Source organism: Oncorhynchus mykiss, chromosome 24 (genome assembly GCF_057628025.1).
Source record: "Oncorhynchus mykiss isolate SJ-2025 chromosome 24, ASM5762802v1, whole genome shotgun sequence".
Classification (NCBI taxonomy): Eukaryota; Metazoa; Chordata; class Actinopteri; order Salmoniformes; family Salmonidae; genus Oncorhynchus; species Oncorhynchus mykiss.
In genome coordinates this window covers 38,574,059-38,602,050 of record NC_143045.1, presented here as the reverse complement: position 1 = coordinate 38,602,050, position 27,992 = coordinate 38,574,059, and the positions used below count along the sequence as shown (strand labels likewise).

At 46.3% G+C, this 27,992-nt stretch overlaps 1 protein-coding gene across 1 annotated transcript; it reads right to left on the bottom strand.

The window, feature by feature from the left end:
• Positions 1-81: 81 nt before the first annotated feature.
• On the bottom strand, positions 82-15,176 carry slc33a1 (solute carrier family 33 member 1). Its single transcript, XM_036962138.2, has 9 exons — positions 15,082-15,176; positions 13,782-14,230; positions 12,383-12,542; positions 12,033-12,228; positions 10,167-10,369; positions 2,595-2,779; positions 2,029-2,146; positions 526-741; positions 82-386 (listed from the first exon to the last, which is right to left on the bottom strand). Exons 2-9 carry the CDS (start codon positions 14,186-14,188, stop codon positions 198-200), a joined length of 1,674 nt encoding a protein of 557 aa, XP_036818033.2. The 5' UTR covers positions 14,189-14,230; positions 15,082-15,176; the 3' UTR covers positions 82-197.
• Between the last annotated feature and the right edge of the window lie 12,816 nt (positions 15,177-27,992).

Below are 27,992 nucleotides of genomic sequence, written 5' to 3'. Positions count from 1 at the left end.
GGACAGTGAGGGACAGTGAGGGACAGTGAGGGACAGTGAGGGACAGTGAGGGACAGAGGGACAGTGAGGGACAGAGAAAGACCAACATAGACCAACTGAAAGTGAGCGAGAGGAAAAGATAAGAGAGGAAGCGTTTATATCAGACTGTAGCTGTCTGGCGATTGGCCTGGCTGGAGTCAGGAAAGGGGTTGTGCAGGTCAGGAGCTGGGTGAACGTTGTCGTTGGCCGATCCTGCACCTCCAAGCTGCGGGGCTCTGGTCCTGTAGCCTTCTCATCCTCTTCCCTAGCCACACCCACCACGTTAGTCCTATCAACACACACACCACCGACTCCACATAGTAACCATCCAACGACGTCACACACACACCGCCCTCCTTTACACACAGCTGTAGCGGGGAGGAGAGGGAGACAGAAAGAGACACTTTTAACACAAGTGTTTCCAAAAAAATTCACATCATAGCTATTCAATGAACTACGACATTATAAATGAGATATAATTGTCAGGTAATTCTCTCTCTCACATACCCCAGCCTCCTCTGAGGAGCCACAGCTCTGTCCGGCGGCTCCCTGGCACTCCTTAGAGGTGAGTGGGTCAACCATCCACAGTGCCAGGGTGGAGGGCCAATTGCCCCCTAGGTTGGTGACCGTGTTCAGCAGGGTCATGTAGGTCCCACCGATCACTGGGTCACTCACTTTAGCATGGAAAGCCATACAGGCCACATACATGCTGTACAGCGCCACCTGTGGGTAAGGAGGGGAAAGGCAGGAGTGGGTGGTGTCCCAAGCTGGATCAAGCGGTTATATAGTGGCCTTATTTCACATTGAAGAGCAGGAGAGAAAGGCAGGGGTAGGGAGGGAGTGAGGGAGAGAGCAGAGAACGGGAGGGAGAGAGAGAGCAGAGAAAGGGAGGGAGAGAGAGAGAGCAGAGAAATGGAGGGGGAGAGAGAAAGCAGAGAAAGGGAGGAGAGGGAGAGAGAGCAGAGAAATGGAGGGGGAGAGAGAGAGAAGAGAAGGGGAGGGAGGGAGGGAGGGAGAGAGAGCAGAGAAAGGAAGGGGGAGAGAGAGAGAGAGCAGAGAAAGGAAGGGGGAGAGAGAGAGAGAGAAGAGAAAGGGAGGGAGGGAGAGAGAGCAGAGAAAGGAAGGGGGAGAGAGAGAGAGAGCAGAGAAAGGAAGGGGGAGAGAGAGAGAAGAGAAGAGAAATGGTAGTAGAGACAACAGAGATGGATAGATAGTGTGAACAGTATTACCTGATGCAGTACTATAGTGTAGTAGAGACAACAGTACTATAGTGTAGTAGAGACAACAGTACTATAGTGTAGTAGATACAACAGTACTATAGTGTAGTAGAGACAACAGTACTATAGTGTAGTAGAGACAACAGTACTATAGTGTAGTAGAGACAACAGAGATGGATAGATAGTGTGAACAGTGATACCTGATGCAGTACTATAGTGTAGTAGAGACAACAGAGATGGATAGATAGTGTGAACAGTGTTACCTGATGCAGTACTATAGTGTAGTAGAGACAACAGTACTATAGTGTAGTAGAGACAACAGTACTATAGTGTAGTAGAGACAACAGTACTATAGTGTAGTAGAGACAACAGAGATGGATAGATAGTGTGAACAGTGTTACCTGATGCAGTACTATAGTGTAGTAGAGACAACAGAGATGGATAGATAGTGTGAACAGTGTTACCTGATGCAGTACTATAGTGTAGTAGAGACAACAGAGATGGATAGATAGTGTGAACAGTGTTACCTGATGCAGTGCGTAGCTGAACAGGACTATAGTGTAGTAGAGACAACAGTACTATAGTGTAGTAGAGACAACAGTACTATAGTGTAGTAGATACAACAGTACTATAGTGTAGTAGAGACAACAGTACTATAGTGTAGTAGAGACAACAGTACTATAGTGTAGTAGAGACAACAGAGATGGATAGATAGTGTGAACAGTGTTACCTGATGCAGTACTATAGTGTAGTAGAGACAACAGAGATGGATAGATAGTGTGAACAGTGTTACCTGATGCAGTGCGTAGCTGAACAGGACTATAGTGTAGTAGTAGAGGGGGAATCCCCCTTCCTGCTTTAAACTGGGAGTCCACCACACCAACACAGCATACCCCAGACCTATCAACAACCTACACAGGAAAACACACATGTAAGAGTGTGTGTGTGTGTGTGTGCGTGTGTGTGTGTGTGTGTGTGTGTGTGTGTGTGTGTGTGTGTGTGTGTGTGTGTGTGTGTGTGTGTGTGTGTGTGTGTGTGTGTGTGTGTGTGTGTGTGTGTGTGTGAGTGAGAGAGAGAGAGTGTGTGAGTGAGAGAGAGAGAGAGACAGAGAGAAAGACAGAGAGAGAGAGAGAGAGAGAGACAGAGAGAAAGACAGAGAGAGAGACAGAGAGAGACAGAGAGAGACAGAGAGAGAGGGAGAGACAGAGAGAGAGAGCGAGAGAGAGAGACAGAGAGAGTGTGTGTGTGAGTGTGAGAGAGAGAGAGCGAGACAGAGAGACAGAGAGAGAGAGTGTGTGTGAGTGTGAGAGAGAGAGAGACAGAGAGAGAGAGTGTGTGTGAGTGTGAGAGAGAGAATACCTGAAGGGAAAGGCCTTGTAGAAGACGTCTAGAGGTCGTGGTCCCGCTGTGTATTTACTGATGATGAGAGGTAGTAGTATCTGCAGTGGAACCATGGGGACTGCCAGTAATGCCAGCTGCTCTTTAGGAACACCTGCCTCAACCAGCTTCAGACCGGTCACTGCATCTGCTGCAGAGAAACCTATCTGGAGACAGACAGACAGACAGACAGAAACAGACACAGACAGAGAGACAGACAGACACAGACAGACAGACACAGACAGACAGACAGACAGACAGACAGACAGACAGAAACAGACACAGACAGAGAGACAGACAGACACAGACACAGACAGAGAGACAGACAGACACAGACAGACAGACACAGACAGACAGACAGACAGACAGACAGACAGACAGAAACAGACACAGACAGAGAGACAGACAGACACAGACACAGACAGAGAGACAGACAGACACAGACAGACACAGACAGACAGACAGACAGACAGACAGACAGACAGACAGACAGACAGAAACAGACACAGACAGAGAGACAGACAGACACAGACAGAGAGACAGACAGACGCAGACAGACAGACAGACAGACAGACACAGACAGACAGACAGACAGACAGACAGACAGACAGACAGACAGACAGATACAGACACAGAGACAGTCAGATACAGATACAGACAGATACAGACAGAGAGACAGACAGAAACAGATACAGACAGAGACAGACAGAAACAGACAGAGAGACAGACAGACAGAAACAGATACAGACAGATACAGACAGAGAGACAGACAGACAGAAACAGATACAGACAGAGAGACAGACAGAAACAGACAGAGAGACAGACAGACAGAAACAGATACAGACAGATACAGACAGAGAGACAGACAGACAGAAACAGATACAGACAGAGAGACAGACAGAAACAGACAGAGAGACAGACAGACAGACAGGACAGAGACAGACAGACAGACAGACAGACAGAGACAGACAAAGACAGACAGACAGACAGAAACAGATACAGACAGATACAGACAGAGAGACAGACAGACAGAAACAGATACAGACAGAGAGACAGACAGACAGACAGACAGACAGACAGACAGACAGGACAGAGACAGACAGACAGACAGAGACAGACAAAGACAGACAGGACAGAGACAGACAAAGACAGACAGACAGGACAGAGACAGCTAAGTCAGGTACAGGTACCTTTACAGTGAGTGGGGTTAGACACAGCAGATGAGTTACGCTAGTTGTCCAGGCAGGTTGGTTAAGATGTGGGCACCTCGGAGGTTAGTGACAGGCTACACAGGGTGACCCCAGTCCGTGGACCTAGATGTAGTCACCTCGGAGGTGAATGACAGGCTACACAGGGTGACCCCAGTCGGTGGACCTAGATGTAGTCACCTCGGAGGTGAATGACAGGCTACACAGGGTGACCCCAGTCCGTGGACCTAGATGTAGTCACCTCGGAGGTGAATGACAGGCTACACAGGGTGACCCCAGTCCGTGGACCTAGATGTAGTCACCTCGGAGGTGAATGACAGGCTACACAGGGTGACCCCAGTCCGTGGACCTAGACGTAGTCACCTCGGAGGTGAGTGACAGGCTACACAGGGTGACCCCAGTCCGTGGACCTAGATGTAGTCACCTCGGAGGTGAGTGACAGGCTACACAGGGTGACCCCAGCCCGTGGACCTGTTTAACCTGACTGGGTTACAGAGAGCACTAGCATGCAGGGATGTTGTAAATAAACCTTAACAGTGAGCAGGAGAGGATGAACAGGGTGGGACAGTCTGGCTTTCTTAAAGGGAGACTTCGGGATGTTGGCAATGAATTCCATCTCTGTGTCCAGTATGAAGGAAGTTATGAGGTAGTTTCAAAAGCCAATGCTATCTATCGTTAGTGCAATGACTGGAAGTCTATGGTATCTGTTAGCATGCTACATTAAAATGGTATCCACGAGGTCATCAGACTGAGGGAGTAGATAAAGGAATTCATATGCAAAATCCCGAAGTATCCCTTTAAGAAAGCCAGACTGTAACTGACTGGGTGTCAGTTAAAGGTTGAGTCAGGTGCAGTAAACTGTCGGGTACCTTAGCAGTGAGCAGCAGGCTACAGAAGGTGACCCCAGTCCGTGGACCTGTTTAACCTGACTGGGTTGCAGTAAACTGTCGGGTACCTTAGCAGTGAGCTGCAGGCTACAGAAGGTGACCCCAGTCCGTGGACCTGTTTAACCTGACTGGGTTGCAGTAAACTGTCGGGTACCTTAGCAGTGAGCTGCAGGCTACAGAAGGTGACCCCAGTCCGTGGACCTGTTTAACCTGACTGGGGTGCAGTAAACTGTCGGGTACCTTAGCAGTGAGCTGCAGGCTACAGAAGGTGATCCCAGTCCGTGGACCTGTTTAACCTGACTGGGTTGCAGTAAACTGTCGGGTACCTTAGCAGTGAGCTGCAGGCTACAGAAGGTGACCCCAGTCCGTGGACCTGTTTAACCTGACTGGGGTGCTGTAAACTGTCGGGTACCTTAGCAGTGAGCTGCAGGCTACAGAAGGTGACCCCAGTCCGTGGACCTGTTTAACCTGACTGGGGTGCAGTAAACTGTCGGGTACCTTAGCAGTGAGCTGCAGGCTACAGAAGGTGACCCCAGTCCGTGGACCTGTTTAACCTGACTGGGTTGCAGTAAACTGTCGGGTACCTTAGCAGTGAGCAGCAGGCTACAGAAGGTGACCCCAGTCCGTGGACCTGTTTAACCTGACTGGGGTGCTGTAAGCTGTCGGGTACCTTAGCAGTGAGCAGCAGGCTACAGAAGGTGACCCCAGTCCGTGGACCTGTTTAACTTGACTGGGTGTCAGTTAAAGGTGAGTCAGGTGCAGTAAACTGTCGGGTACCTTAGCAGTGAGCAGCAGGCTACAGAAGGTGACCCCAGTCCGTGGACCTGTTTAACCTGACTGGGGTGCAGTAAACTGTCGGGTACCTTAGCAGTGAGCAGCAGGCTACAGAAGGTGACCCCAGTCCGTGGACCTGTTTAACCTGACTGGGGTGCTGTAAGCTGTCGGGTACCTTAGCAGTGAGCAGTAGGCTACAGAAGGTGACCCCAGTCCGTGGACCTGTTTAACCTGACTGGGTGTCAGTTAAAGGTGAGTCAGGTGCAGTAAACTGTCGGGTACCTTAGCAGTGAGCAGCAGGCTACAGAAGGTGACCCCAGTCCGTGGACCTGTTTAACCTGACTGGGGTGCAGTAAACTGTCGGGTACCTTAGCAGTGAGCAGCAGGCTACAGAAGGTGACCCCAGTCCGTGGACCTGTTTAACCTGACTGGGGTGCAGTAAGCTGTCGGGTACCTTAGCAGTGAGCAGCAGGCTACAGAAGGTGACCCCAGTCCGTGGACCTGTTTAACCTGACTGGGGTGCTGTAAGCTGTCGGGTACCTTAGCAGTGAGCAGCAGGCTACAGAAGGTGACCCCAGTCCGTGGACCTGTTTAACCTGACTGGGGTGCTGTAAGCTGTCGGGTACCTTAGCAGTGAGCTGCAGGCTACAGAAGGTGACCCCAGTCCGTGGACCTGTTTAACCTGACTGGGTGTCAGTTAAAGGTGAGTCAGGTGCAGTAAACTGTCGGGTACCTTAGCAGTGAGCAGCAGGCTACAGAAGGTGACCCCAGTCCGTGGACCTGTTTAACCTGACTGGGGTGCAGTAAACTGTCGGGTACCTTAGCAGTGAGCAGCAGGCTACAGAAGGTGACCCCAGTCCGTGGACCTGTTTAACCTGACTGGGGTGCAGTAAGCTGTCGGGTACCTTAGCAGTGAGCAGCAGGCTACAGAAGGTGACCCCAGTCCGTGGACCTGTTTAACCTGACTGGGGTGCTGTAAGCTGTCGGGTACCTTAGCAGTGAGCAGCAGGCTACAGAAGGTGACCCCAGTCCGTGGACCTGTTTAACCTGACTGGGGTGCTGTAAGCTGTCGGGTACCTTAGCAGTGAGCTGCAGGCTACAGAAGGTGACCCCAGTCCGTGGACCTGTTTAACCTGACTGGGTTGCAGTAAACTGTCGGGTACCTTAGCAGTGAGCTGCAGGCTACAGAAGGTGACCCCAGTCCGTGGACCTGTTTAACCTGACTGGGTTGCAGTAAACTGTCGGGTACCTTAGCAGTGAGCTGCAGGCTACAGAAGGTGACCCCAGTCCGTGGACCTGTTTAACCTGACTGGGGTGCTGTAAGCTGTCGGGTACCTTAGCAGTGAGCAGCAGGCTACAGAAGGTGACCCCAGTCCGTGGACCTGTTTAACCTGACTGGGGTGCAGTAAACTGTCGGGTACCTTAGCAGTGAGCTGCAGGCTACAGAAGGTGACCCCAGTCCGTGGACCTGTTTAACCTGACTGGGGTGCTGTAAGCTGTCGGGTACCTTAGCAGTGAGCAGCAGGCTACAGAAGGTGACCCCAGTCCGTGGACCTGTTTAACCTGACTGGGTGTCAGTTAAAGGTGAGTCAGGTGCAGTAAGCTGTCGGGTACCATAGCAGTGAGCAGCAGGCTACAGAAGGTGACCCCAGTCCGTGGACCTGTTTAACCTGACTGGGGTGCAGTAAACTGTCGGGTACCTTAGCAGTGAGCAGCAGGCTACAGAAGGTGACCCCAGTCCGTGGACCTGTTTAACCTGACTGGGTGTCAGTTAAAGGTGAGTCAGGTGCAGTAAGCTGTCGGGTACCTTAGCAGTGAGCAGCAGGCTACAGAAGGTGACCCCAGTCCGTGGACCTGTTTAACCTGACTGGGGTGCTGTAAGCTGTCGGGTACCTTAGCAGTGAGCAGCAGGCTACAGAAGGTGACCCCAGTCCGTGGACCTGTTTAACTTGACTGGGTGTCAGTTAAAGGTGAGTCAGGTGCAGTAAACTGTCGGGTACCTTAGCAGTGAGCAGCAGGCTACAGAAGGTGACCCCAGTCCGTGGACCTGTTTAACCTGACTGGGGTGCAGTAAACTGTCGGGTACCTTAGCAGTGAGCAGCAGGCTACAGAAGGTGACCCCAGTCCGTGGACCTGTTTAACCTGACTGGGGTGCTGTAAGCTGTCGGGTACCTTAGCAGTGAGCAGTAGGCTACAGAAGGTGACCCCAGTCCGTGGACCTGTTTAACCTGACTGGGTGTCAGTTAAAGGTGAGTCAGGTGCAGTAAACTGTCGGGTACCTTAGCAGTGAGCTGCAGGCTACAGAAGGTGACCCCAGTCCGTGGACCTGTTTAACCTGACTGGGGTGCAGTAAACTGTCGGGTACCTTAGCAGTGAGCAGCAGGCTACAGAAGGTGACCCCAGTCCGTGGACCTGTTTAACCTGACTGGGGTGCAGTAAGCTGTCGGGTACCTTAGCAGTGAGCAGCAGGCTACAGAAGGTGACCCCAGTCCGTGGACCTGTTTAACCTGACTGGGGTGCTGTAAGCTGTCGGGTACCTTAGCAGTGAGCTGCAGGCTACAGAAGGTGACCCCAGTCCGTGGACCTGTTTAACCTGACTGGGTGTCAGTTAAAGGTGAGTCAGGTGCAGTAAACTGTCGGGTACCTTAGCAGTGAGCAGCAGGCTACAGAAGGTGACCCCAGTCCGTGGACCTGTTTAACCTGACTGGGGTGCAGTAAACTGTCGGGTACCTTAGCAGTGAGCAGCAGGCTACAGAAGGTGACCCCAGTCCGTGGACCTGTTTAACCTGACTGGGGTGCAGTAAGCTGTCGGGTACCTTAGCAGTGAGCAGCAGGCTACAGAAGGTGACCCCAGTCCGTGGACCTGTTTAACCTGACTGGGGTGCTGTAAGCTGTCGGGTACCTTAGCAGTGAGCAGCAGGCTACAGAAGGTGACCCCAGTCCGTGGACCTGTTTAACCTGACTGGGGTGCTGTAAGCTGTCGGGTACCTTAGCAGTGAGCTGCAGGCTACAGAAGGTGACCCCAGTCCGTGGACCTGTTTAACCTGACTGGGTTGCAGTAAACTGTCGGGTACCTTAGCAGTGAGCTGCAGGCTACAGAAGGTGACCCCAGTCCGTGGACCTGTTTAACCTGACTGGGTTGCAGTAAACTGTCGGGTACCTTAGCAGTGAGCTGCAGGCTACAGAAGGTGACCCCAGTCCGTGGACCTGTTTAACCTGACTGGGGTGCTGTAAGCTGTCGGGTACCTTAGCAGTGAGCAGCAGGCTACAGAAGGTGACCCCAGTCCGTGGACCTGTTTAACCTGACTGAGGTGCTGTAAGCTGTCGGGTACCTTAGCAGTGAGCAGCAGGCTACAGAAGGTGACCCCAGTCCGTGGACCTGTTTAACCTGACTGGGGTGCTGTAAGCTGTCGGGTACCTTAGCAGTGAGCAGCAGGCTACAGAAGGTGACCCCAGTCCGTGGACCTGTTTAACCTGACTGGGTGTCAGTTAAAGGTGAGTCAGGTGCAGTAAGCTGTCGGGTACCTTAGCAGTGAGCTGCAGGCTACAGAAGGTGACCCCAGTCCGTGGACCTGTTTAACCTGACTGGGGTGCAGTAAGCTGTCGGGTACCTTAGCAGTGAGCAGCAGGCTACAGAAGGTGACCCCAGTCCGTGGACCTGTTTAACCTGACTGGGGTGCTGTAAGCTGTCGGGTACCTTAGCAGTGAGCTGCAGGCTACAGAAGGTGACCCCAGTCCGTGGACCTGTTTAACCTGACTGGGTTGCAGTAAACTGTCGGGTACCTTAGCAGTGAGCTGCAGGCTACAGAAGGTGACCCCAGTCCGTGGACCTGTTTAACCTGACTGGGTTGCAGTAAACTGTCGGGTACCTTAGCAGTGAGCTGCAGGCTACAGAAGGTGACCCCAGTCCGTGGACCTGTTTAACCTGACTGGGGTGCTGTAAGCTGTCGGGTACCTTAGCAGTGAGCAGCAGGCTACAGAAGGTGACCCCAGTCCGTGGACCTGTTTAACCTGACTGGGGTGCTGTAAGCTGTCGGGTACCTTAGCAGTGAGCAGCAGGCTACAGAAGGTGACCCCAGTCCGTGGACCTGTTTAACCTGACTGGGGTGCTGTAAGCTGTCGGGTACCTTAGCAGTGAGCTGCAGGCTACAGAAGGTGACCCCAGTCCGTGGACCTGTTTAACCTGACTGGGTTGCAGTAAACTGTCGGGTACCTTAGCAGTGAGCAGCAGGCTACAGAAGGTGACCCCAGTCCGTGGACCTGTTTAACCTGACTGGGGTGCAGTAAACTGTCGGGTACCTTAGCAGTGAGCTGCAGGCTACAGAAGGTGACCCCAGTCCGTGGACCTGTTTAACCTGACTGGGGTGCTGTAAGCTGTCGGGTACCTTAGCAGTGAGCAGCAGGCTACAGAAGGTGACCCCAGTCCGTGGACCTGTTTAACCTGACTGGGTGTCAGTTAAAGGTGAGTCAGGTGCAGTAAGCTGTCGGGTACCATAGCAGTGAGCAGCAGGCTACAGAAGGTGACCCCAGTCCGTGGACCTGTTTAACCTGACTGGGGTGCAGTAAACTGTCGGGTACCTTAGCAGTGAGCAGCAGGCTACAGAAGGTGACCCCAGTCCGTGGACCTGTTTAACCTGACTGGGTGTCAGTTAAAGGTGAGTCAGGTGCAGTAAGCTGTCGGGTACCTTAGCAGTGAGCAGCAGGCTACAGAAGGTGAACACGGCAGGCATCTTGACGATGGAGAGCAGCAGTTTGTATGTTTCCATGACGCTCTGCGTCTCCTCCCGGACCTTCTTCCTCCCGTGCTGTCCCCTGGCGTTCTCCTTCTTCATAACAGCCACCAGCGTGGTCGACACCAGGAACACCACGCCCCAGAAAAACAGGAAGTCTGCGCCACGGGAGCCAATCACAGACAACGACAATGTCACAGAGTGATTATAACAGCAGAGAAATGGGATATGAAACAGTGCAATGATTATCATGGGTTATTCTCCCATCACAGCTGTTACTGAAAATCATCAGCCAAAAGTTCACTCCAAAATAACAGTTTATTTTCTCTCACTTCAGCTCAAAAACCACTAAGTTAATCACATGACCAATATCTGCACTCTGAAGGATTGACCACCAGATGGCACTGTCACTCAGATCTTTCCAGATAATAAGAAGTTGTTTGGCTGAAGAAAATGCACGCCTGGTACGCCCTAGCGAGGTTCAGACTGACAGGACAAAGCCAACTTTGACTATAGCATTATATGTAAATATGGTAATCATGAGAACACAAAATCACTCATTTTCCTACAATTCTGAGACCATTGTCTTTAGTGCACATTGTTATTCAGGGCAAGATGAAAGAATGCAAAACGTGGCCAACGGACTTTCCCTCTTCAGTAGGGAAGGGTGCATCGAGCTTTGCATGTCTGTAATTGTGCTTAATACCAGCTGACCATAGCAAGGTTCAACTAGATATATGGATTACCACTTCCTGCTTCATAGACAACCTGCTTCATAGACTACCTTCTTCCTGTTTCATAGAAGACCTTCCAGCGTAATAGACTACCTTCTTCCTGTTTCATAGAAGACCTTCCAGCTTCATAGACTACCTTCTTCCTGTTTCATAGAAGACCTTCCAGCGTAATAGACTACCTTCTTCCTGTTTCATAGAAGACCTTCCAGCTTCATAGACTACCTTCTTCCTGTTTCATAGAAGACCTTCAGGCTTCATAGACTACCTTCTTCCTGTTTCATAGAAGACCTTCCAGCTTCATAGACTACCTTCTTCCTGTTTCATAGAAGACCTTCCAGCTTCATAGACTACCTTCTTCCTGTTTCATAGAAGACCTTCCAGCTTCATAGACTACCTTCTTCCTGTTTCATAGAAGACCTTCAGGCTTCATATACTACCTTCTCTGCTTTCTCATCTTTTTTACCTTCCACCCTGACAGTATAACAATGCCAGTCTCTCCCTCCCTCCCTGACAGTATAACGATGCCAGTCTCTCCCTCCCTCCCTGACAGTATAACAATGCCAGTCTCTCCCTCCCTGACAGTATAACAATGCCAGTCTCTCCCTCCCTGACTGTATAACAATGCCAGTCTCTCCCTCCCTGATGGTATAACGATGCCAGTCTCTCCCTCCCTGACAGTATAACGATGCCAGTCTCTCCCTCCCTGACAGTATAACAATGCCAGTTTCTCCCTCCCCGATGGTATAACGATGCCAGTCTCTCCCTCCCTGACAGTATAACGATGCCAGTCTCTCCCTCCTTCCCTGATGGTATAACGATGCCAGTCTCTCCCTCCCTACCTGACAGTATAACGATGCCAGTCTCTCCCTCCCTCCCTGATGGTATAACAATGCCAGTCTCTCCCTCCCTGACAGTATAACGATGCCAGTCTCTCCCTCCCTGACAGTATAACAATGCCAGTCTCTCCCTCCCTGATGGTGTAACAATGCCAGTCTCTCCCTCCCTCCCTGATGGTGTAACAATGCCAGTCTCTCCCTCCCTCCCTCCCTGACAGTGTAACAATGCCAGTCTCTCCCTCCCTCCCTACCTGAAAGTGTAACGATACCAGTCTCTTTAGGCTCTGCTCTCAGGTATTTGTTGCAGAAGTCAGCTGACTCCAGGGCCAGGAAGAGGACGTTGCCTAGGAAGTAGCCAGCCGTCTGTCCCACAGAGTTACATGTGGAGGCATAGCCCACGTTCTCCCTAGACAGCATGGTCAGAGCCCAGCCATCCACTGCTATGTCCTGGGATCAGGGAAGGGAATATAACAGAGTCATGTATCACAATAACATGTGTGTGTGTGTGTGTGTGTATGTGTGTGTGGTGTGTGTGGTGTGTGTGTGTGGTGTGTGTGGTGTGTGTGTGTGTGTGTGTGTGTGTGTGTGTGTGTACGTGCACCTGGGTGGCTGCCAGAAAGGCCAGCATGAAGAACACCGCCGTCAGGGTCACCACGTCGGGGCCCCGCCCCTTGTCACTTTTCAGCAGCGTATCCACGGTAACCGACAGGTACAGCATGAAGAGACCCAGCAGGTATTGGGTGGGCACCAGCCACGACTTCCTGAGAGGGAGAGAGGAGATCATGAGCCTTTAACTAATTTGATTCCAACAGTCAACATTTTAGACACGCAATACATGAGGTAAACATACACTGACCATACAAAACATTAAGAACACCTGCTCTTTCCATGACACACTGACTGACCATACAAAACATTAAGAACACCTGCTCTTTCCATGACACACTGACTGTACAAAACATTAAGAACACCTGCTCTTTCCATGACACACTGACCGTACAAAACATTAAGAACACCTGCTCTTTCCATGACACACTGAACATACAAAACATTAAGAACACCTGCACTTTCCATGACACACTGACCATACAAAACATTAAGAACACCTGCACTTTCCATGACACACTGACCATACAAAACATTAAGAACACCTGCTCTTTCCATGACACACTGACCATACAAAACATTAAGAACACCTGCTATATCCATGACACACTGACCATACAAAACATTAAGAACACCTGCTCTTTCTATGACACACTGACCATACAAAACATTAAGAACACCTGCTCTTTCCATGACACACTGACCGACCATACAAAACATTAAGAACACCTGCTCTTTCCATGACACACTGAACATACAAAACATTAAGAACACCTGCACTTTCCATGACACACTGACCATACAAAACATTAAGAACACCTGCTCTTTCCATGACACACTGACCATACAAAACATTAAGAACACCTGCTCTTTCCATGACACACTGACCATACAAAACATTAAGAACACCTGCTCTTTCTATGACACACTGACCATACAAAACATTAAGAACACCTGCTCTTTCCATGACACACTGACCGACCATACAAAACATTAAGAACACCTGCTCTTTCCATGACAGACTGACTGACCATACAAAACATTAAGAACACCTGCTCTTTCCATGACACACTGACCAGGTGAAAGCTAGGTGCCTTTTCTCTGCAGTAGGGAGGAGAGAGAGACAACGTGCGCCAGTCACACAGTGTGACCATCAGACTCTTTTTTTAAGTCATTTGTGAGTCTTAATTATTTAATCAAACAGTGTGCTTAAAGCCTCAGAGACAAGCTCAGCTCATCTGTCGCTGATTGTATTCAAACTCATAACGGTGTGTGTCTTGTCTTTCTAGAAAAAAAAATATGTTTAAACATTTCAACCAATCAATTGGTCAAAAGAACAGAATGACTCTCTGGGACTTGTCAGTGTATATCAGTGGTATAAATCCTTGTCTTACCTGCGTCCAAACCGGCTCAGGTAGAGCGCGTCCACCAGCGGGGCCCACAGCAGCTTGAGACTGAAGGGCCAGAAGACAAAGCTGAAGAAGGCCTGGTCCTTGTAGCTGACGTTCTTACTCTGCAGGATGAGAGGGATGCTCCCAGCCAGGCCCAGAGGGATACCCTGAAGGACATAAAGGAAGAACAGCAGAGATACGTTCCCCAGCTCCCCTCTGATCCCAGGCCGCAACCTGGGATGTCCGTTGTCCTCCGCGTCGTATCCTCGGTGGAGCGCCTCCCCCTCCCCCTCCACCTCCATGTCAGGGGTAGTGTTGAGAACCCTGTCCCCGTCCCTCATGTCCCCCTGGGGGACAGCGGGCTTCCTCTGCCTCCCGTTCTTATGTGTGACTGAGTCCGAGAGCTGCATTGTGGCGCTGCGTGCATCAAACCAGCTCTACCCTCTGGAAACCTGGAGAGGAAGGAAGCAGGCGTTCGTCAATGTCTAGTAGGAAAATATCTGCTGTGTTCTACCCCTCACACACGTGTTTTCAGATGGGTTACTCTAGGCAGCAAGACCTTCCTTTAAGAATGTTCATTGTTGACACATTTCTGAGATATTCTCTTTTTGTCCTGGTTGAGGTCCTAACAACACCAGCTATCATCAAAAGAGCTCAGCTTCTGCATAAACAAGGTTGCTAGCTAGAAGTCTTAATCCAGACCAATGGGAGAGAGAATGTTACTAGCTAGAAGATTTAATCCAGACCAATGGGAGAGAGAATAATCATCGTGACAACGCATGTTCAGCTGTACTGTCAAACACCTCCTCAAACAGTTACCCGTTGACTCAGCCCGGGCAGACACCAGCAAACTCATGACGTAGTGGGAATCAAAACAACGCAGTAGTTTAGCTTATTATTATTTTTGTTGTCTAAGGAAATTCGGATTATTCGGATTGCTAGAATACACGATAAAGCCTCACTGGCATGAGAGCAGAGCAACCAAATTAATGCTTTAGTTAGCTAACAGTAACGTTACCATCTGGATCAGAATAGCAAAGTCACAGGATAGGAAGTCACAAAACATCGGCGAACAAAAAAGACAATGTGAATTTAATAAATATTGGTTAAAATGGTAATTGGAGCTCAAATGATGTTGAATGAGATAAGATAAACACGTTAGCGAGCTACAATGACGCCACATACCCATATCTAATAATGATTGTGTATCACCATTCAAGCAATGCGTTGTAGTTCATTAGACAGCAAACATTGCCTTGCACTATGTATGAATTACATTTAATAAGGTAACAGAAATAGCTACCTATTTAGCCTTCACCCGCTAACATCGGCAGATTGTTTTGCTGAGAGCGAGGACGTGTATTTGTGTAACGTCGAAATGTGTCCGAGTGCTTCGGCTGACGTGTCAAACTTCAGTTCATTTCTGTTCCACTAGGATCTGAATACACATTATTATGTCGTTATTGTGGTTCCATATGCACTCATGCCACACAGTACAGTTGCAAACGTTATAATAACAAAACATTGAGTAATAAAAAAATGGCATATATATAATGATGATGGAGGGGATGGCAGCCATATATATAATGATGATGGAGGAGATGGCTGCTATATACAGTGCCTTGCGAAAGTATTCGGCCACCTTGAACTTTGCGACCTTTTGCCACATTTCAGGCTTCAAACATAAAGATATAAAACTGTATTTTTTTGTGAAGAATCAACAACAAGTGGGACACAATCATGAAGTGGAACGACATTTATTGGATATTTCAAACTTTTTTAACAAATCAAAAACTGAAAAATTGGGCATGCAAAATTATTCAGCTCCTTTACTTTCAGTGCAGCAAACTCTCTCCAGAAGTTCAGTGAGGATCTCTGAATGATCCAATGTTGACCTAAATGACTAATGATGATAAATACAATCCACCTGTGTGTAATCAAGTCTCCGTATAAATGCACCTGCACTGTGATAGTCTCAGAGGTCCGTTAAAAGCGCAGAGAGCATCATGAAGAACAAGGAACACACCAGGCAGGTCCGAGATACTGTTGTGAAGAAGTTTAAAGCCGGATTTGGATACAAAAAGATTTCCCAAGCTTTAAACATCCCAAGAAGCACTGTGCATGCGATAATATTGAAATGGAAGGAGTATCAGACCACTGCAAATCTACCAAGACCTGGCAGTCCCTCTAAACTTTCAGCTCATACAAGGAGAAGACTGATCAGAGATGCAGCCAAGAGGCCCATGATCACTCTGGATGAACTGCAGAGATCTACAGCTGAGGTGGGAGACTCTGTCCATAGGACAACAATCAGTCGTATATTGCACAAATCTGGCCTTTATGGAAGAGTGGCAAGAAGAAAGCCATTTCTTAAAGATATCCATAAAAAGTGTTGTTTAAAGTTTGCCACAAGCCACCTGGGAGACACACCAAACATGTGGAAGAAGGTGCTCTGGTCAGATGAAACCAAAATTGAACTTTTTGGCAACAATGCAAAACGTTATGTTTGGCGTAAAAGCAACACAGCTCATCACCCTGAACACACCATCCCCACTGTCAAACATGGTGGTGGCAGCATCATGGTTTGGGCCTGCTTTTCTTCAGCAGGGACAGGGAAGATGCTTACAATTGATGGGAAGATGGATGGAGCCAAATACAGGACCATTCTGGAAGAAAACCTGATGGAGTCTGCAAAAGACCTGAGACTGGGACGGAGATTTGTCTTCCAACAAGACAATGATCCAAAACATAAAGCAAAATCTACAATGGAATGGTTCAAAAATAAACATATCCAGGTGTTAGAATGGCCAAGTCAAAGTCCAGACCTGAATCCAATCGAGAATCTGTGGAAAGAACTGAAAACTGCTGTTCACAAATGCTCTCCATCCAACCTCACTGAGCTCGAGCTGTTTTGCAAGGAGGAATGGGAAAAAAATTCAGTCTCTCGATGTGCAAAACTGATAGAGACATACCCCAAGCGACTTACAGCTGTAATCGCAGCAAAAGGTGGCGCTACAAAGTATTAACTTAAGGGGGCTGAATAATTTAGCACGCCCAATTTTTCAGTTTTTGATTTGTAAAAAAAGTTTGAAATATCCAATAAATGTCGTTCCACTTCATGATTGTGTCCCACTTGTTGTTGATTCTTCACAAAAAAATACAGTTTTATATCTTTATGTTTGAAGCCTGAAATGTGGCAAAAGGTCGCAAAGTTCAAGGGGGCCGAATACTTTCGCAAGGCACTGTATATAATGATGATGGAGGGGATGGCTGCCATATATATAATGATGATGGAGGGGATGGCTGCTATATATATAATGATGATGGAGGGGATGGCTGCCATATATATAATGATGATGGAGGAGATGGCTGCCATATATATAATGATGATGGAGGAGATGGCTGCCATATACAGTTGGGCAAAAAAGTATTTAGTCAGCCACCAATTGTGCAAGTTCTCCCATTTAAAAAGATGAGAGAGGCCTGTAATTTTCATCATAGGTACACTTCAACTGTGACAGACAAAGTGAGAAAAAAAATCCAGAAAATCACATTGTAGGATTTTTAATGAATTTATTTGCAAATTATGGTGGAAATAAGTATTTGGTCACTAACAAAAGTTTATCTCAATACTTGGTTATTTACCCTTTGTTGGCAATGACAGAGGTCAAACGTTTTCTGTAAGTCTTCACAAGGTTTTCACACACTGTTGCTGGTATTTTGGCCCATTCCTCCATGCAGATCTCCTCTAGAGCAGTGATGTTTTGGGGCTGTTGCTGGGCAACACGGACTTTCAACTCCCTCCAAAGATTTCTATGGGGTTGAGATCTGGAGACTGGCTAGGCCACTCCAGGACCTTGAAATGCTTCTTACGAAGCCACTCCTTCGTGTGTTTGGGATCATTGTCATGCTGAAAGACCCAGTCACGTTTAATCTTCAATGCCCTTGCTGATGGAAGGAGGTTTTACTCAAAATCTCACGATACATGGCCCCATTCATTCTTTCCTTTACACGGATCAGTCGTCCTGGTCCCTTTGGCTGCTTTTCCTTCACTCTGCGGTCCAACTCATCCCAAACCTCCCAATTGAGTTGAGGTTGGGTGATTGTGGAGGCCAGTTCATCTGATGCAGCACTCCATCACTCGCCTTCTTGGTAAAATAGCCCTTACACATCCTGGAGGTGTGTTGGGTCATTGTCCTGTTGAAAAACAAATTATAGTCCCAGTAAGCAGAAACCAGATGGGATGGCGTATCGCTGCAGAATGCTGTGATAGCCATGCTGGTTAAGTGTGCCTTGAATTCTAAATAAATCAGACAATGTCAACAGCAAAGCACCCCCATACCATCACGCCTTCTCCTACATGCTTCACGATGGGAACCACACATGCTGAGATCATCCGTTCACCTACTCTGCGTCTCACAAAGACACGGCGGTTGGAAGCAAAAATCTCAGATTTGGACTCATCAGACCAAAGGACAGATTTCCACTGGTCTAATGTCCATTGCTCGTGTTTCTTGGCCAAAGCAAGTCTCTTCTTATTATTGGTGTCCATAAGTAGAGGTTTCTTAGCAGCAATTTCTTGTTTCTTGAACTCTGTGAAGCATTTATTTGGGCTGCAATTTTTGAGGCTGGTAACTCTAATGAACTTGTCCTCTGCAGCAGAGGTAACTCTGGGTCTTCTTTTCATGTGGCGGTTGTCACGAGAGCCAGTTTCATCATAGTGCTTGATGGTTTTTGCAACTGCACTTAAAGAAACGTTCAAAGTTCCTGAAGTAATGATGGACTGTCGTTTCTCTTTGCTTATTTGAGCTGTTCTTGCCATAATATGGACTTGGTCTTTTACCAAATAGGGCTTTCTTTGTGCTTTCTTCGGTATACCAAACCCTACCTTGTCACTACACAACTGATTGGCTCAAACACATTAAGAAGGAAAGAAATTCCATTCAGAAGGGAACATTTTGACATTTGCCATATGGTTGTTGAGAAACTCCATATTGCAAATGTACGATCCCTTACTAGACTAGCCATTTTTCTGGGATTAAAGGTCAAAAGCGAAAATAGAGCGCTAATTTGACGGCTTCACTTCAAAGTACATAAACCTACGGTGTCAGGAAAAAAAAGAACCAGACATTTATCTATCATCATTTAAGAGAAATCGTATATTGTACACTTGGTGATGTTAACTTTTCAAAAAAGTTACAGATCCAGTTGCAGGGTGTTCAGACGAATCATTTTTAAGTGGGTTTCGGAGTTCTGCGAGATTTCTGTGATTTTCTGTGATTTTCTGAAATAACACACACTCATTCAACCTTCTGTAAATAAGTCAGTTCTTAACATAAATACTTAAAACTCAAAATTCTATAAGAGCCTACACCAAGGAGGTATATGTGTTCACTTTCAGCTTCCTCTGTCAACCGGAAGTACCTTAAAATGGTGACATGGTGGCTTTTTTGAAGGGTTAAAAATATCAGATATTTTCAAAACTTCATATGTGTGATTAGGCAACCCTCATGAACTGTAAATCAGTCATTTCTCCCAACAGTGGAAGAACCGTTAAGGTTATAAGCACAATTTGACCTCAGGAACATTCCTGAGGTCCTCCCGATCTATGCAAACCTAACCTTGACCGTGAGGCATTAACCCTTAACAGTTAAAAGAAGGTGTTTACATCAAACAGTTTGCATTGACTTCTCTCCCCATAGGAATACATTGCCTAATCCCCTAAATTCAACCTGAAGCCTATGTAGGTTATGAAATCCTTATGAACCTGTCTTCGATGACAATCCATCAGGCCACTATGAGGTCTACCTGTGTCGATTCGAAGCTTCCTGAAGCAACCGGAAGTGGTTAAAATCAAACTGAGTAATTCTAGGGAGAAGGGCCTTGATCAGGGAGGTGACCATGATCCCGATAGTCACTCTGACAGAGCTTCAGAGTTCCTCTGTGGAGATGGGACTGGGAGTACCTTCCAGAAGGACAAGTGTCTCTGCAGATCTCCACCAATCAGGTCTTTATTGTAGAGTTGCCAGGCGGAAGCCACTCCTCAGTAAAAGGCACATGACAGCCCGCTTGGAGTTTGCCAAAAGGCACCTGAAGGACTCTCAGACCATCAGAAACAAGATTCCCTGGTCTGATGAAACCAAGATTGAACTCTTTGGCCTGAATGCCAAGGGTCACATCTGGAGGAAACCTGGAACCATCCCTACAATGAAGCATGGTGGTGGCAGCATCATGCTGTGGGGATGTTTTTCAGCGGCAGAGACTGGGAGACTAGTCAGGATGAGGGAAAGATGAACAGAGTAAAGTACAGAGAGATCCTTGATGAAAAGCTGCTCCAGAGCGCTCAGGAGCTCAGACTGAAGTGGCTTCGGGATAAGTCTTTGAATGTCCTTGAGTAGCCCAGCCAGAGCCCGGACTTGAACCTGATCGAACATCTCTGGAAAGACCTGAAAATAGCAGTGCAGCGACGCTCCCCATCCAACCTGACAGATTGCGAGGATCTGCAGAGAAGAATGGGAGAAACTCCCCAAATACAGGTGTGCCAGGCTTGTAGTGTCATACCCAAGAACACTTGAGGCTGTAATCGCTGCAAAAGGTGCTTCAACAAAGTACTGAGTAAAGGGTCTGAATACTTATGCAAATGTGATATTTCAGATTAATTTTTAAAAATTGCAACATAATTATCGACATTATCGACAGTGTCTCCTGACACATCCTGTCTCAGCCTCCAGTATTTATGCTGCAGTAGTTTATGTGTCGGGGGGCTAGGGTCAGTTTGTTCTATCTGGAGTACTTCTCCTGTCCTATTCGGTGTCCTGTGTGAATCTAAGTGTGCGTTCTCTAATTCTCTCCTTCTCTCTTTCTTTCTCTCTCTCGGAGGACCTGAGCCCTAGGACCATGCCCCAGGACTACATGACATGATGACTCCTTGCTGTCCCCAGTCCACCTGGCCGTGCTGCTGCTCCAGCTTCAACTGTTCTGCCTTATTATTATTCGACCATGCTGGTCATTTATGAACATTTGAACATCTTGGCCATGTTCTGTTATAATCTCCACCCGGCACAGCCAGAAGAGGACTGGCCACCCCACATAGCCTGGTTCCTCTCTAGGTTTCTTCCTAGGTTTTGGCCTTTCTAGGGAGTTTTTCCTAGCCACCGTGCTTCTACACCTGCATTGCTTGCTGTTTGGGGTTTTAGGCTGGGTTTCTGTACAGCACTTTGAGATATCAGCTGATGTACGAATGGCTATATAAATACATTTGATTTGATTAGGCCTACAAGTGATTGACATAAGGTCAACTAGGGATCCACATTAGGCCTACTGGTGATCGACATTAGGCCTGCTAGGAATCGACATTAGGCCTGCTAGTGATAGACATTAGGCCTACGAGTGATCGACATTAGGCCTGCTAGTGATCGACATTAGACCTACTAGTGATCGACATTAGTCCTACTATTGATCGACATTAGGCCTACTAGTGATCGACATTAGGCCTGCTAGGAATCGATATTAGGCCTGCTAGTGATAGACATTAGGCCTACTATTGATCGACATTAGGCCTGCTAGTGATCGACATTAGGCCTACTAGTGATCGATATTAGTCCTACTATTGATCGACATTAGGCCTACTAGTGATCGACGTTAGGCCTGCTAGTGATTGCCATTAGTCATGCTAGTGATCGACATTAGACCTACTAGTGATCGACATTAGACCTACTAGTGATCGATATTAGTCCTACTATTGATTGACATTAGGCCTACTATTGATCGACATTAGGCCTGCTAGTGATCGGCATTAGGCCTACTAGTGATCGATATTAGGCCTGCTAGTGATCGACATTAGACCTACTAGTGATCGACATTAGACCTACTAGTGATCGATATTAGTCCTACTATTGATCGACATTAGACCTACTAGTGATCGATATTAGTCCTACTATTGATTGACATTAGGCCTACTATTGATCGACATTAGGCCTGCTAGTGATCGACATTAAGCCTACTAGTGATCGATATTAGTCCTACTATTGATTGACATTAGGCCTACTATTGATCGACATTAGGCCTGCTAGTGATCGACATTAAGCCTACTAGTGATCGATATTAGTCCTACTATTGATTGACATTAGGCCTACTATTGATCGACGTTAGGCCTGCTAGTGATCGACATTAGTCCTACTAGTGATTGACATTAAGCCTAATAGTGATAGTTGTTAGTCCTACTAGTGATTAACATTAGGCCTACTAGTTATGGACATTATGCCTACAAGTGACCGACCCAAAGCCTACTAGTGATCGACATTAGGCCTACCAGTGATCAACATTAGGTCTACTAGTGATGGACATTAGTTCTGCTGGTGATTGACATTTGTCCTAAAGGTGATTGACATTAGGCCTAATAGTGATAGCTGTTAGTCCTACTAGTGATGGACATTAGGCCTACTAGTGATGGACATTAGGCCTGCTAGTGATGGACATTAGGCCTATTTTTCAACATTAGGTCCACTTGTGATTGACATTAGTCCTACTAGTGATCGACATTAGGCCTACTAGTGATCGACATTAGGCCTACTAGTTATCGACATTAGTCATACTAGTGATCAACATTAGTCCTACTGGTGATTGACATTAGGCCTAATGGTGATTGACATTAGTCCTAATGGTGATGGACATTAGGCCTAATAGTGATAGTTGTTAGTCCTACCAGTGATCGACATTAGGCCTGCTAGTGATGGATATAGGTCTACTATTTATCGACATTAGAGGAAAATAATTCCTCTATGGGGTTGCGGAATGGAGTGTAAGGGGGGAGGAAACGGACATCATCCTGGGGTGGGCTGCAAACCACTCTGTGACTGCATGGGAGTGGTGAAATGCCACATTGTCCCATACAATTACAAATCAGCTGTGGTTGGTCTGATTGTTTTGATAATATTTCATTGTTTAGATTTTGAATATATTTCGATACCTTGTTACTGTAGAAATGTAGCAAATCGCTGTGTTAGGTTTTGAATTTTCCGTTTTCAAAATGTTAAAACTTATGTAAACATGTGCAAATTGGCCTGTAGGTACAAAGAGTTTTGGTGGTGGTTGTGTCTGAGTGAGAAAATAATTAATTACATTTGAAAGATGTAATCAATGAATGCATTTTGTGCCAAAGCGATGAAAAATTATTCACAGTTTAGCCCACATAGACTCCTGTTGTGCTCATTGTGTGAAGAGTTTTGAAAAAGTGACCTAAGTATTGAGAAATGGGTCCTAACGATTGTAAAAAAAAAAAAACTGTAATACCAATTTTCTTTCTAGCGGTAATTGACATTAGTCCTAATGGTGATAGATATCAGGACTTATAGTGATAGTTGTTACAAATTATTAAAATCCAAACAGAAAATATTTACACAAGAAGCAATCTAATATCACAAGGTCAAAACTCTCAATCGTTTAGTTAAGTTCACCATTCTGCGATTCTCACTGTAATAAACATCAGGCGTTTAGTTAAGTTCACCATTTCAAAATTCAAAATTGAACGTGTTGCTCCCTCTAGTGGTAATTTGGTGTAACTACAGTTTCCCACGATAAACTGGACATCTGCTGAAGTTGTATTAGCAGACCCACAGATACTGTATGTTCCCCCCGTCTCTCTCATACTGTGATAATTAACCAAGTGAAATATTATCCACAGCAGAACATTTGGCCCTTTTCCCAGTATGCATCACTTTCCCATAGACAGGGCAGGGTTGGTAGAGGACTAGAATGAGACCGTGTCTGTGTGTATTTTGTGACTGTTCTTACGTCGGAAGATTTTGGAGTGAGTTTAGAAGATTATATTTAAAAAATAAACAACTATTAAGTTAATCTGAGAGACTCTGATGTTATGTTTTATACTGATCCAAATGATATGGACCCTGATTTAACTTTCATTGTTAATTTGTTTATTTTTTCATGGAAGGTTCTTTATCCATAAAATGAAGTGGGTGGAGAACAAACCTCTATTCACATTATTTAAGATAATCATGTCAAAATAATATTTAAATTATATCAGTAAATGTAAAGGCAATTACGTACCATAAAACATTTTGGACAAATTGAAAATGTATCTCGATATGTAATACAACCGTTAGTTACGTTTATGTACCCTTGTTTGTATGTATTTGTTTTATTCATAATATAAAATGTAAAATAACTTTGAAAAAAAGATAGAAATAACAGAGTGTGTGTGTGTGTGTGTCTGTGTGTGTGTGTGTGGCTGTTGAAAAGGCTTTCCTTTAACCTGGCACTGATTTCTCTCACAATATGGAGCCTTTAATCTGTGGTACATGAATCCGTTATTCCTCAGAGCAAACCTCCCGCCCTCCATTGGAGCCTTTATTCTGTGGTACATGAATCCATTATTCCTCAGCGCAAACCTCCCGCCCTCCTTTATTCTGTGGTACATTAATCCATTATTCCTCAGAGCAAACCTCCCGCCCTCCATTGGTTGCTGCAAACAGTTTTATTGCACACGTAGCCCAGTTTAATTCATGCAGGACATTTTCTAAATGTGATATCATTTGTCAGTTTGTGAATGGATCTTTTACTCGTTTTATTTTTTTAAAGAGTGAAAGTGTCAAGGAGAGGTGTTCAGTTGGGCGGAAAACCCTCGTTTTCTTAAACAGACTTTAGAGGGGTAACTGATACTCCCTTTGGCCCACATCACCCTGCTCCTACAGACTCACCCAAACTAAACAAGAGGTATATTGTGAGCAGCCCCCTCTCATAGTAACATAAGTAAATGCCATGTAATGCATCTGTGGTGTCAACCAGGGTGAGTCTCCATTCTGGGTCTAAGGTAACGAATGACTCTCTGCCACAGCTATGAGGGGCCATGTGAAACTGGTTAATGCCATGTGACCAGACCAGGCCAACTAGTTATACCATGTGACACTGTGTCAGCTAACACCACACAAGAAGTCACTGTTTGAAATGGGAAGGGGGGGGGGGGGGTGTTGCTAGACCTAGAGCTTGATTTTACAGTCCACTATATGGGTATTTACATGACATTACATATTATAACTACATAATCATTCGTTTTTTAAATGATCTTCTCCAGCAGATGACAATCTCATATGAGTGATGTCCTCATCTTGCCCTGATCTGTATCACATGATACATCCAGCAGCTTTCCTTATTATTTTACAAACACAATTTACTTTTAAAATAGAGATAAGAATCCCAGGTGAACAAACCGGTATGTTTCGCGTGAAACTGAAAGGGTGAAACAGGATCCTGCAGCACAACAGTTGGATTATTTATTATTTTATTTTAACCATTATTTAACCCTTATTTAACCATTATTTAACTAGGCAAGTCAGTTAAGAACATTCTTATTTACAATGACGGCCTACCAGAAGGCAAAAGGGCTCCTGCGAGGACTGGGGCCTGGAATTCAAAATAAAATTCTAATATAGGACAAAACACACATCACGACAAGAGAGACACCACAACACTACATAAAGAGAGACCTAAGACGACAACATAGCATGGCAGCAACACATGACAACACAATACTACATAAAGAGAGACACCACAATACTACATAAAGAGAGACACCACAACACTACATAAAGAGAGACCTAAGACGACAACATAGCATGGCAGCAACACATGACAACACAATACTACATAAAGAGAGACACCACAATACTACATAAAGAGAGACACCACAACACTACATAAAGAGAGACACCACAACACTACATAAAGAGAGACACCACAACACTACATAAAGAGAGACACCACAACTCTACATAAAGAGAGAAACCACAATACTACATAAAGAGAGACACCACAACTCTACATAAAGAGAGACCTAAGACAACAACATAGCATGGCAACAACACAAGACAACATAGCATGGCAGCAACACAACATGACAACAACATGGTAGCAACACAACACGGTAGCAGCACAAAACAGGGTACAAACATTGTTGGGCACAGACAACAGTACAAAGGGCAAGAAGGTAGAGACAACAATACATCACACAAAGCAGCCAGAAGTAAGAGTGTCAATGATTGAGTCTTTGAATGAAGAGATGGTGGCATCGTCTTTTTGCTGTGAGATTCCTGTCCACTGCCCTCCTCAGCTGTCCACTGCCCTCCTCAGCTGTCCACTGTCCTCCTCAGCTGTCCACTGTCCTCCTCAGCTGTCCACTGTCCTCCTCAGCTGTCCACTGTCCTCCTCAGCTGTCCACTGCCCTCCTCAGCTGTCCACTGTCCTCCTCAGCTGTCCACTGTCCTCCTCAACTGTCTACTGCCCTCCTCAGCTGTCCACTGTCCTCCTCAGCTGTCCACTGTCCTCCTCAGCTGTCTACTGCCCTCCTCAGCTGTCCACTGTCCTCCTCAGCTGTCTACTGCCCTCCTCAGCTGTCCACTGTCCTCCTCAGCTGTCCACTGTCCTCCTCAGCTGTCTACTGCCCTCCTCAGCTGTCCACTGCCCTCCTCAGCGTTTTCATAACTTAACTGAAGGTCCACAAAACAGAGCCTGAACATAGGTTCACACATACATCCTACATCCACTCCAACAGCCGGGAACATTATTTTAATAGTCCCTTTCAGAAAGTCAGAAGACCCTTCCTCATATTTGTCCCTTACATGCAGTTTACATGCAGTGTACCATGTTTACATGCAGTTTACATGCAGTGTACCATGTTTACATGCAGTGTACCATGTTTACATGTAGTTTACATGCAGTGTACCATGTTTACATGCAGTTTACATGCAGTGTACCATGTTTACATGCAGTTTACATGCAGTGTACCATGTTTACATGCAGTTTACATGCAGTGTACCATGTTTACATGCAGTTTACATGCAGTGTACCATGTTTACATGCAGTTTACATGCAGTGTACCATGTTTACATGCAGTGTACCATGTTTACATGTAGTTTACATGCAGTGTACCATGTTTACATGCAGTTTACATGCAGTGTACCATGTTTACATGCAGTTTACATGCAGTGTACCATGTTTACATGCAGTTTACATGCAGTGTACCATATTTACATGCAGTGTACCATGTTTACATGCAGTTTACATGCAGTGTACCATGTTTACATGCAGTTTACATGCAGTGCACCATGTTTACATGCAGTTTACATGCAGTGTACCATATTTACATGCAGTGTACCATGTTTACATGCAGTTTACATGCAGTGTACCATGTTTACGTGCAGTTTACATGCAGTGTACCATGTTTACATGCAGTGTACCATGTTTACATGCAGTGTACCATGTTTACATGCAGTTTACATGCAGTGTACCATGTTTACATGCAGTTTACCATGTGTACATGCAGTTTACATGCAGTGTACCATGTTTACATGCAGTGTACCATGTTTACATGCAGTTTACATGCGGTGTACCATGTTTACATGCAGTTTACATGCAGTGTACCATGTTTACATGCAGTGTACCATGTTTACATGTAGTTTACATGCAGTGTACCATGTTTACATGCAGTTTACATGCAGTGTACCATGTTTACATGCAGTTTACATGCAGTGTACCATGTTTACATGTAGTTTACATGCAGTGTACCATGTTTACATGCAGTTTACATGCAGTGTACCATGTTTACATGCAGTTTACATGCAGTGTACCGTGTTTACATACAGTGAGTGTGCAAACACTCTGTTTCGTTGAGTTGAAGTTGAATCCATGATCACGACTTACTGGTGTCTGGATTTCCCTTCATAGCTCCTGTTACACTTCACCCACAGAGGGATCCAAAATTATCCCCTCCAACTAACTGATAGGAGAGAATGGGAGTGGGACAGTTAGCACACAGCGCTCACCTGAAACCAAAGAGGCCTCTTGGAGGCTGGATCTGATTCTTCCCAGCTACTACTTTACCCCACTGACAAAAGGAGAGTAGTAGCCTAGGCTGCAAAATCCACCCTGACAACTAAAACACACTAAGAGAATGGATACATCTCTTGCTATTTCTTTGTCATTTATTTGAGAGTGGCTGTTCTTCTAAATGGTTTTAAACCACAGATGCTATGGCTGATATATGAAGGTGCTGAGGTGTTGGGGCCCTGGAGGAACACAGAAGGTGCTATTTCTGTTCAAGTTCATGGCAGGTCAACATCATGGTAAGGGGCGTTATTGGACGCCCCGACTATGATTTAGGCCTAGTATCCTAGGATAACATAAATCCTTCAATTACATTGC

Excerpts from the sequence above, each read along its gene's own strand:
- slc33a1 (XM_036962138.2), bottom strand. The coding sequence starts at position 14,188 with ATGCAGCTCTCGGACTCAGTCACACATAAGAACGGGAGGCAGAGGAAG. Across the intron at positions 12,543-13,781 it reads CTGAGCCGGTTTGGACGCAG|GAAGTCGTGGCTGGTGCCCA; the intron begins GTAAGACAAGGA and ends TCTCCCTCTCAG. Across the intron at positions 2,780-10,166 it reads GCCTGCTGCTCACTGCTAAG|ATAGGTTTCTCTGCAGCAGA; the intron begins GTACCCGACAGC and ends GTCTGTCTCCAG.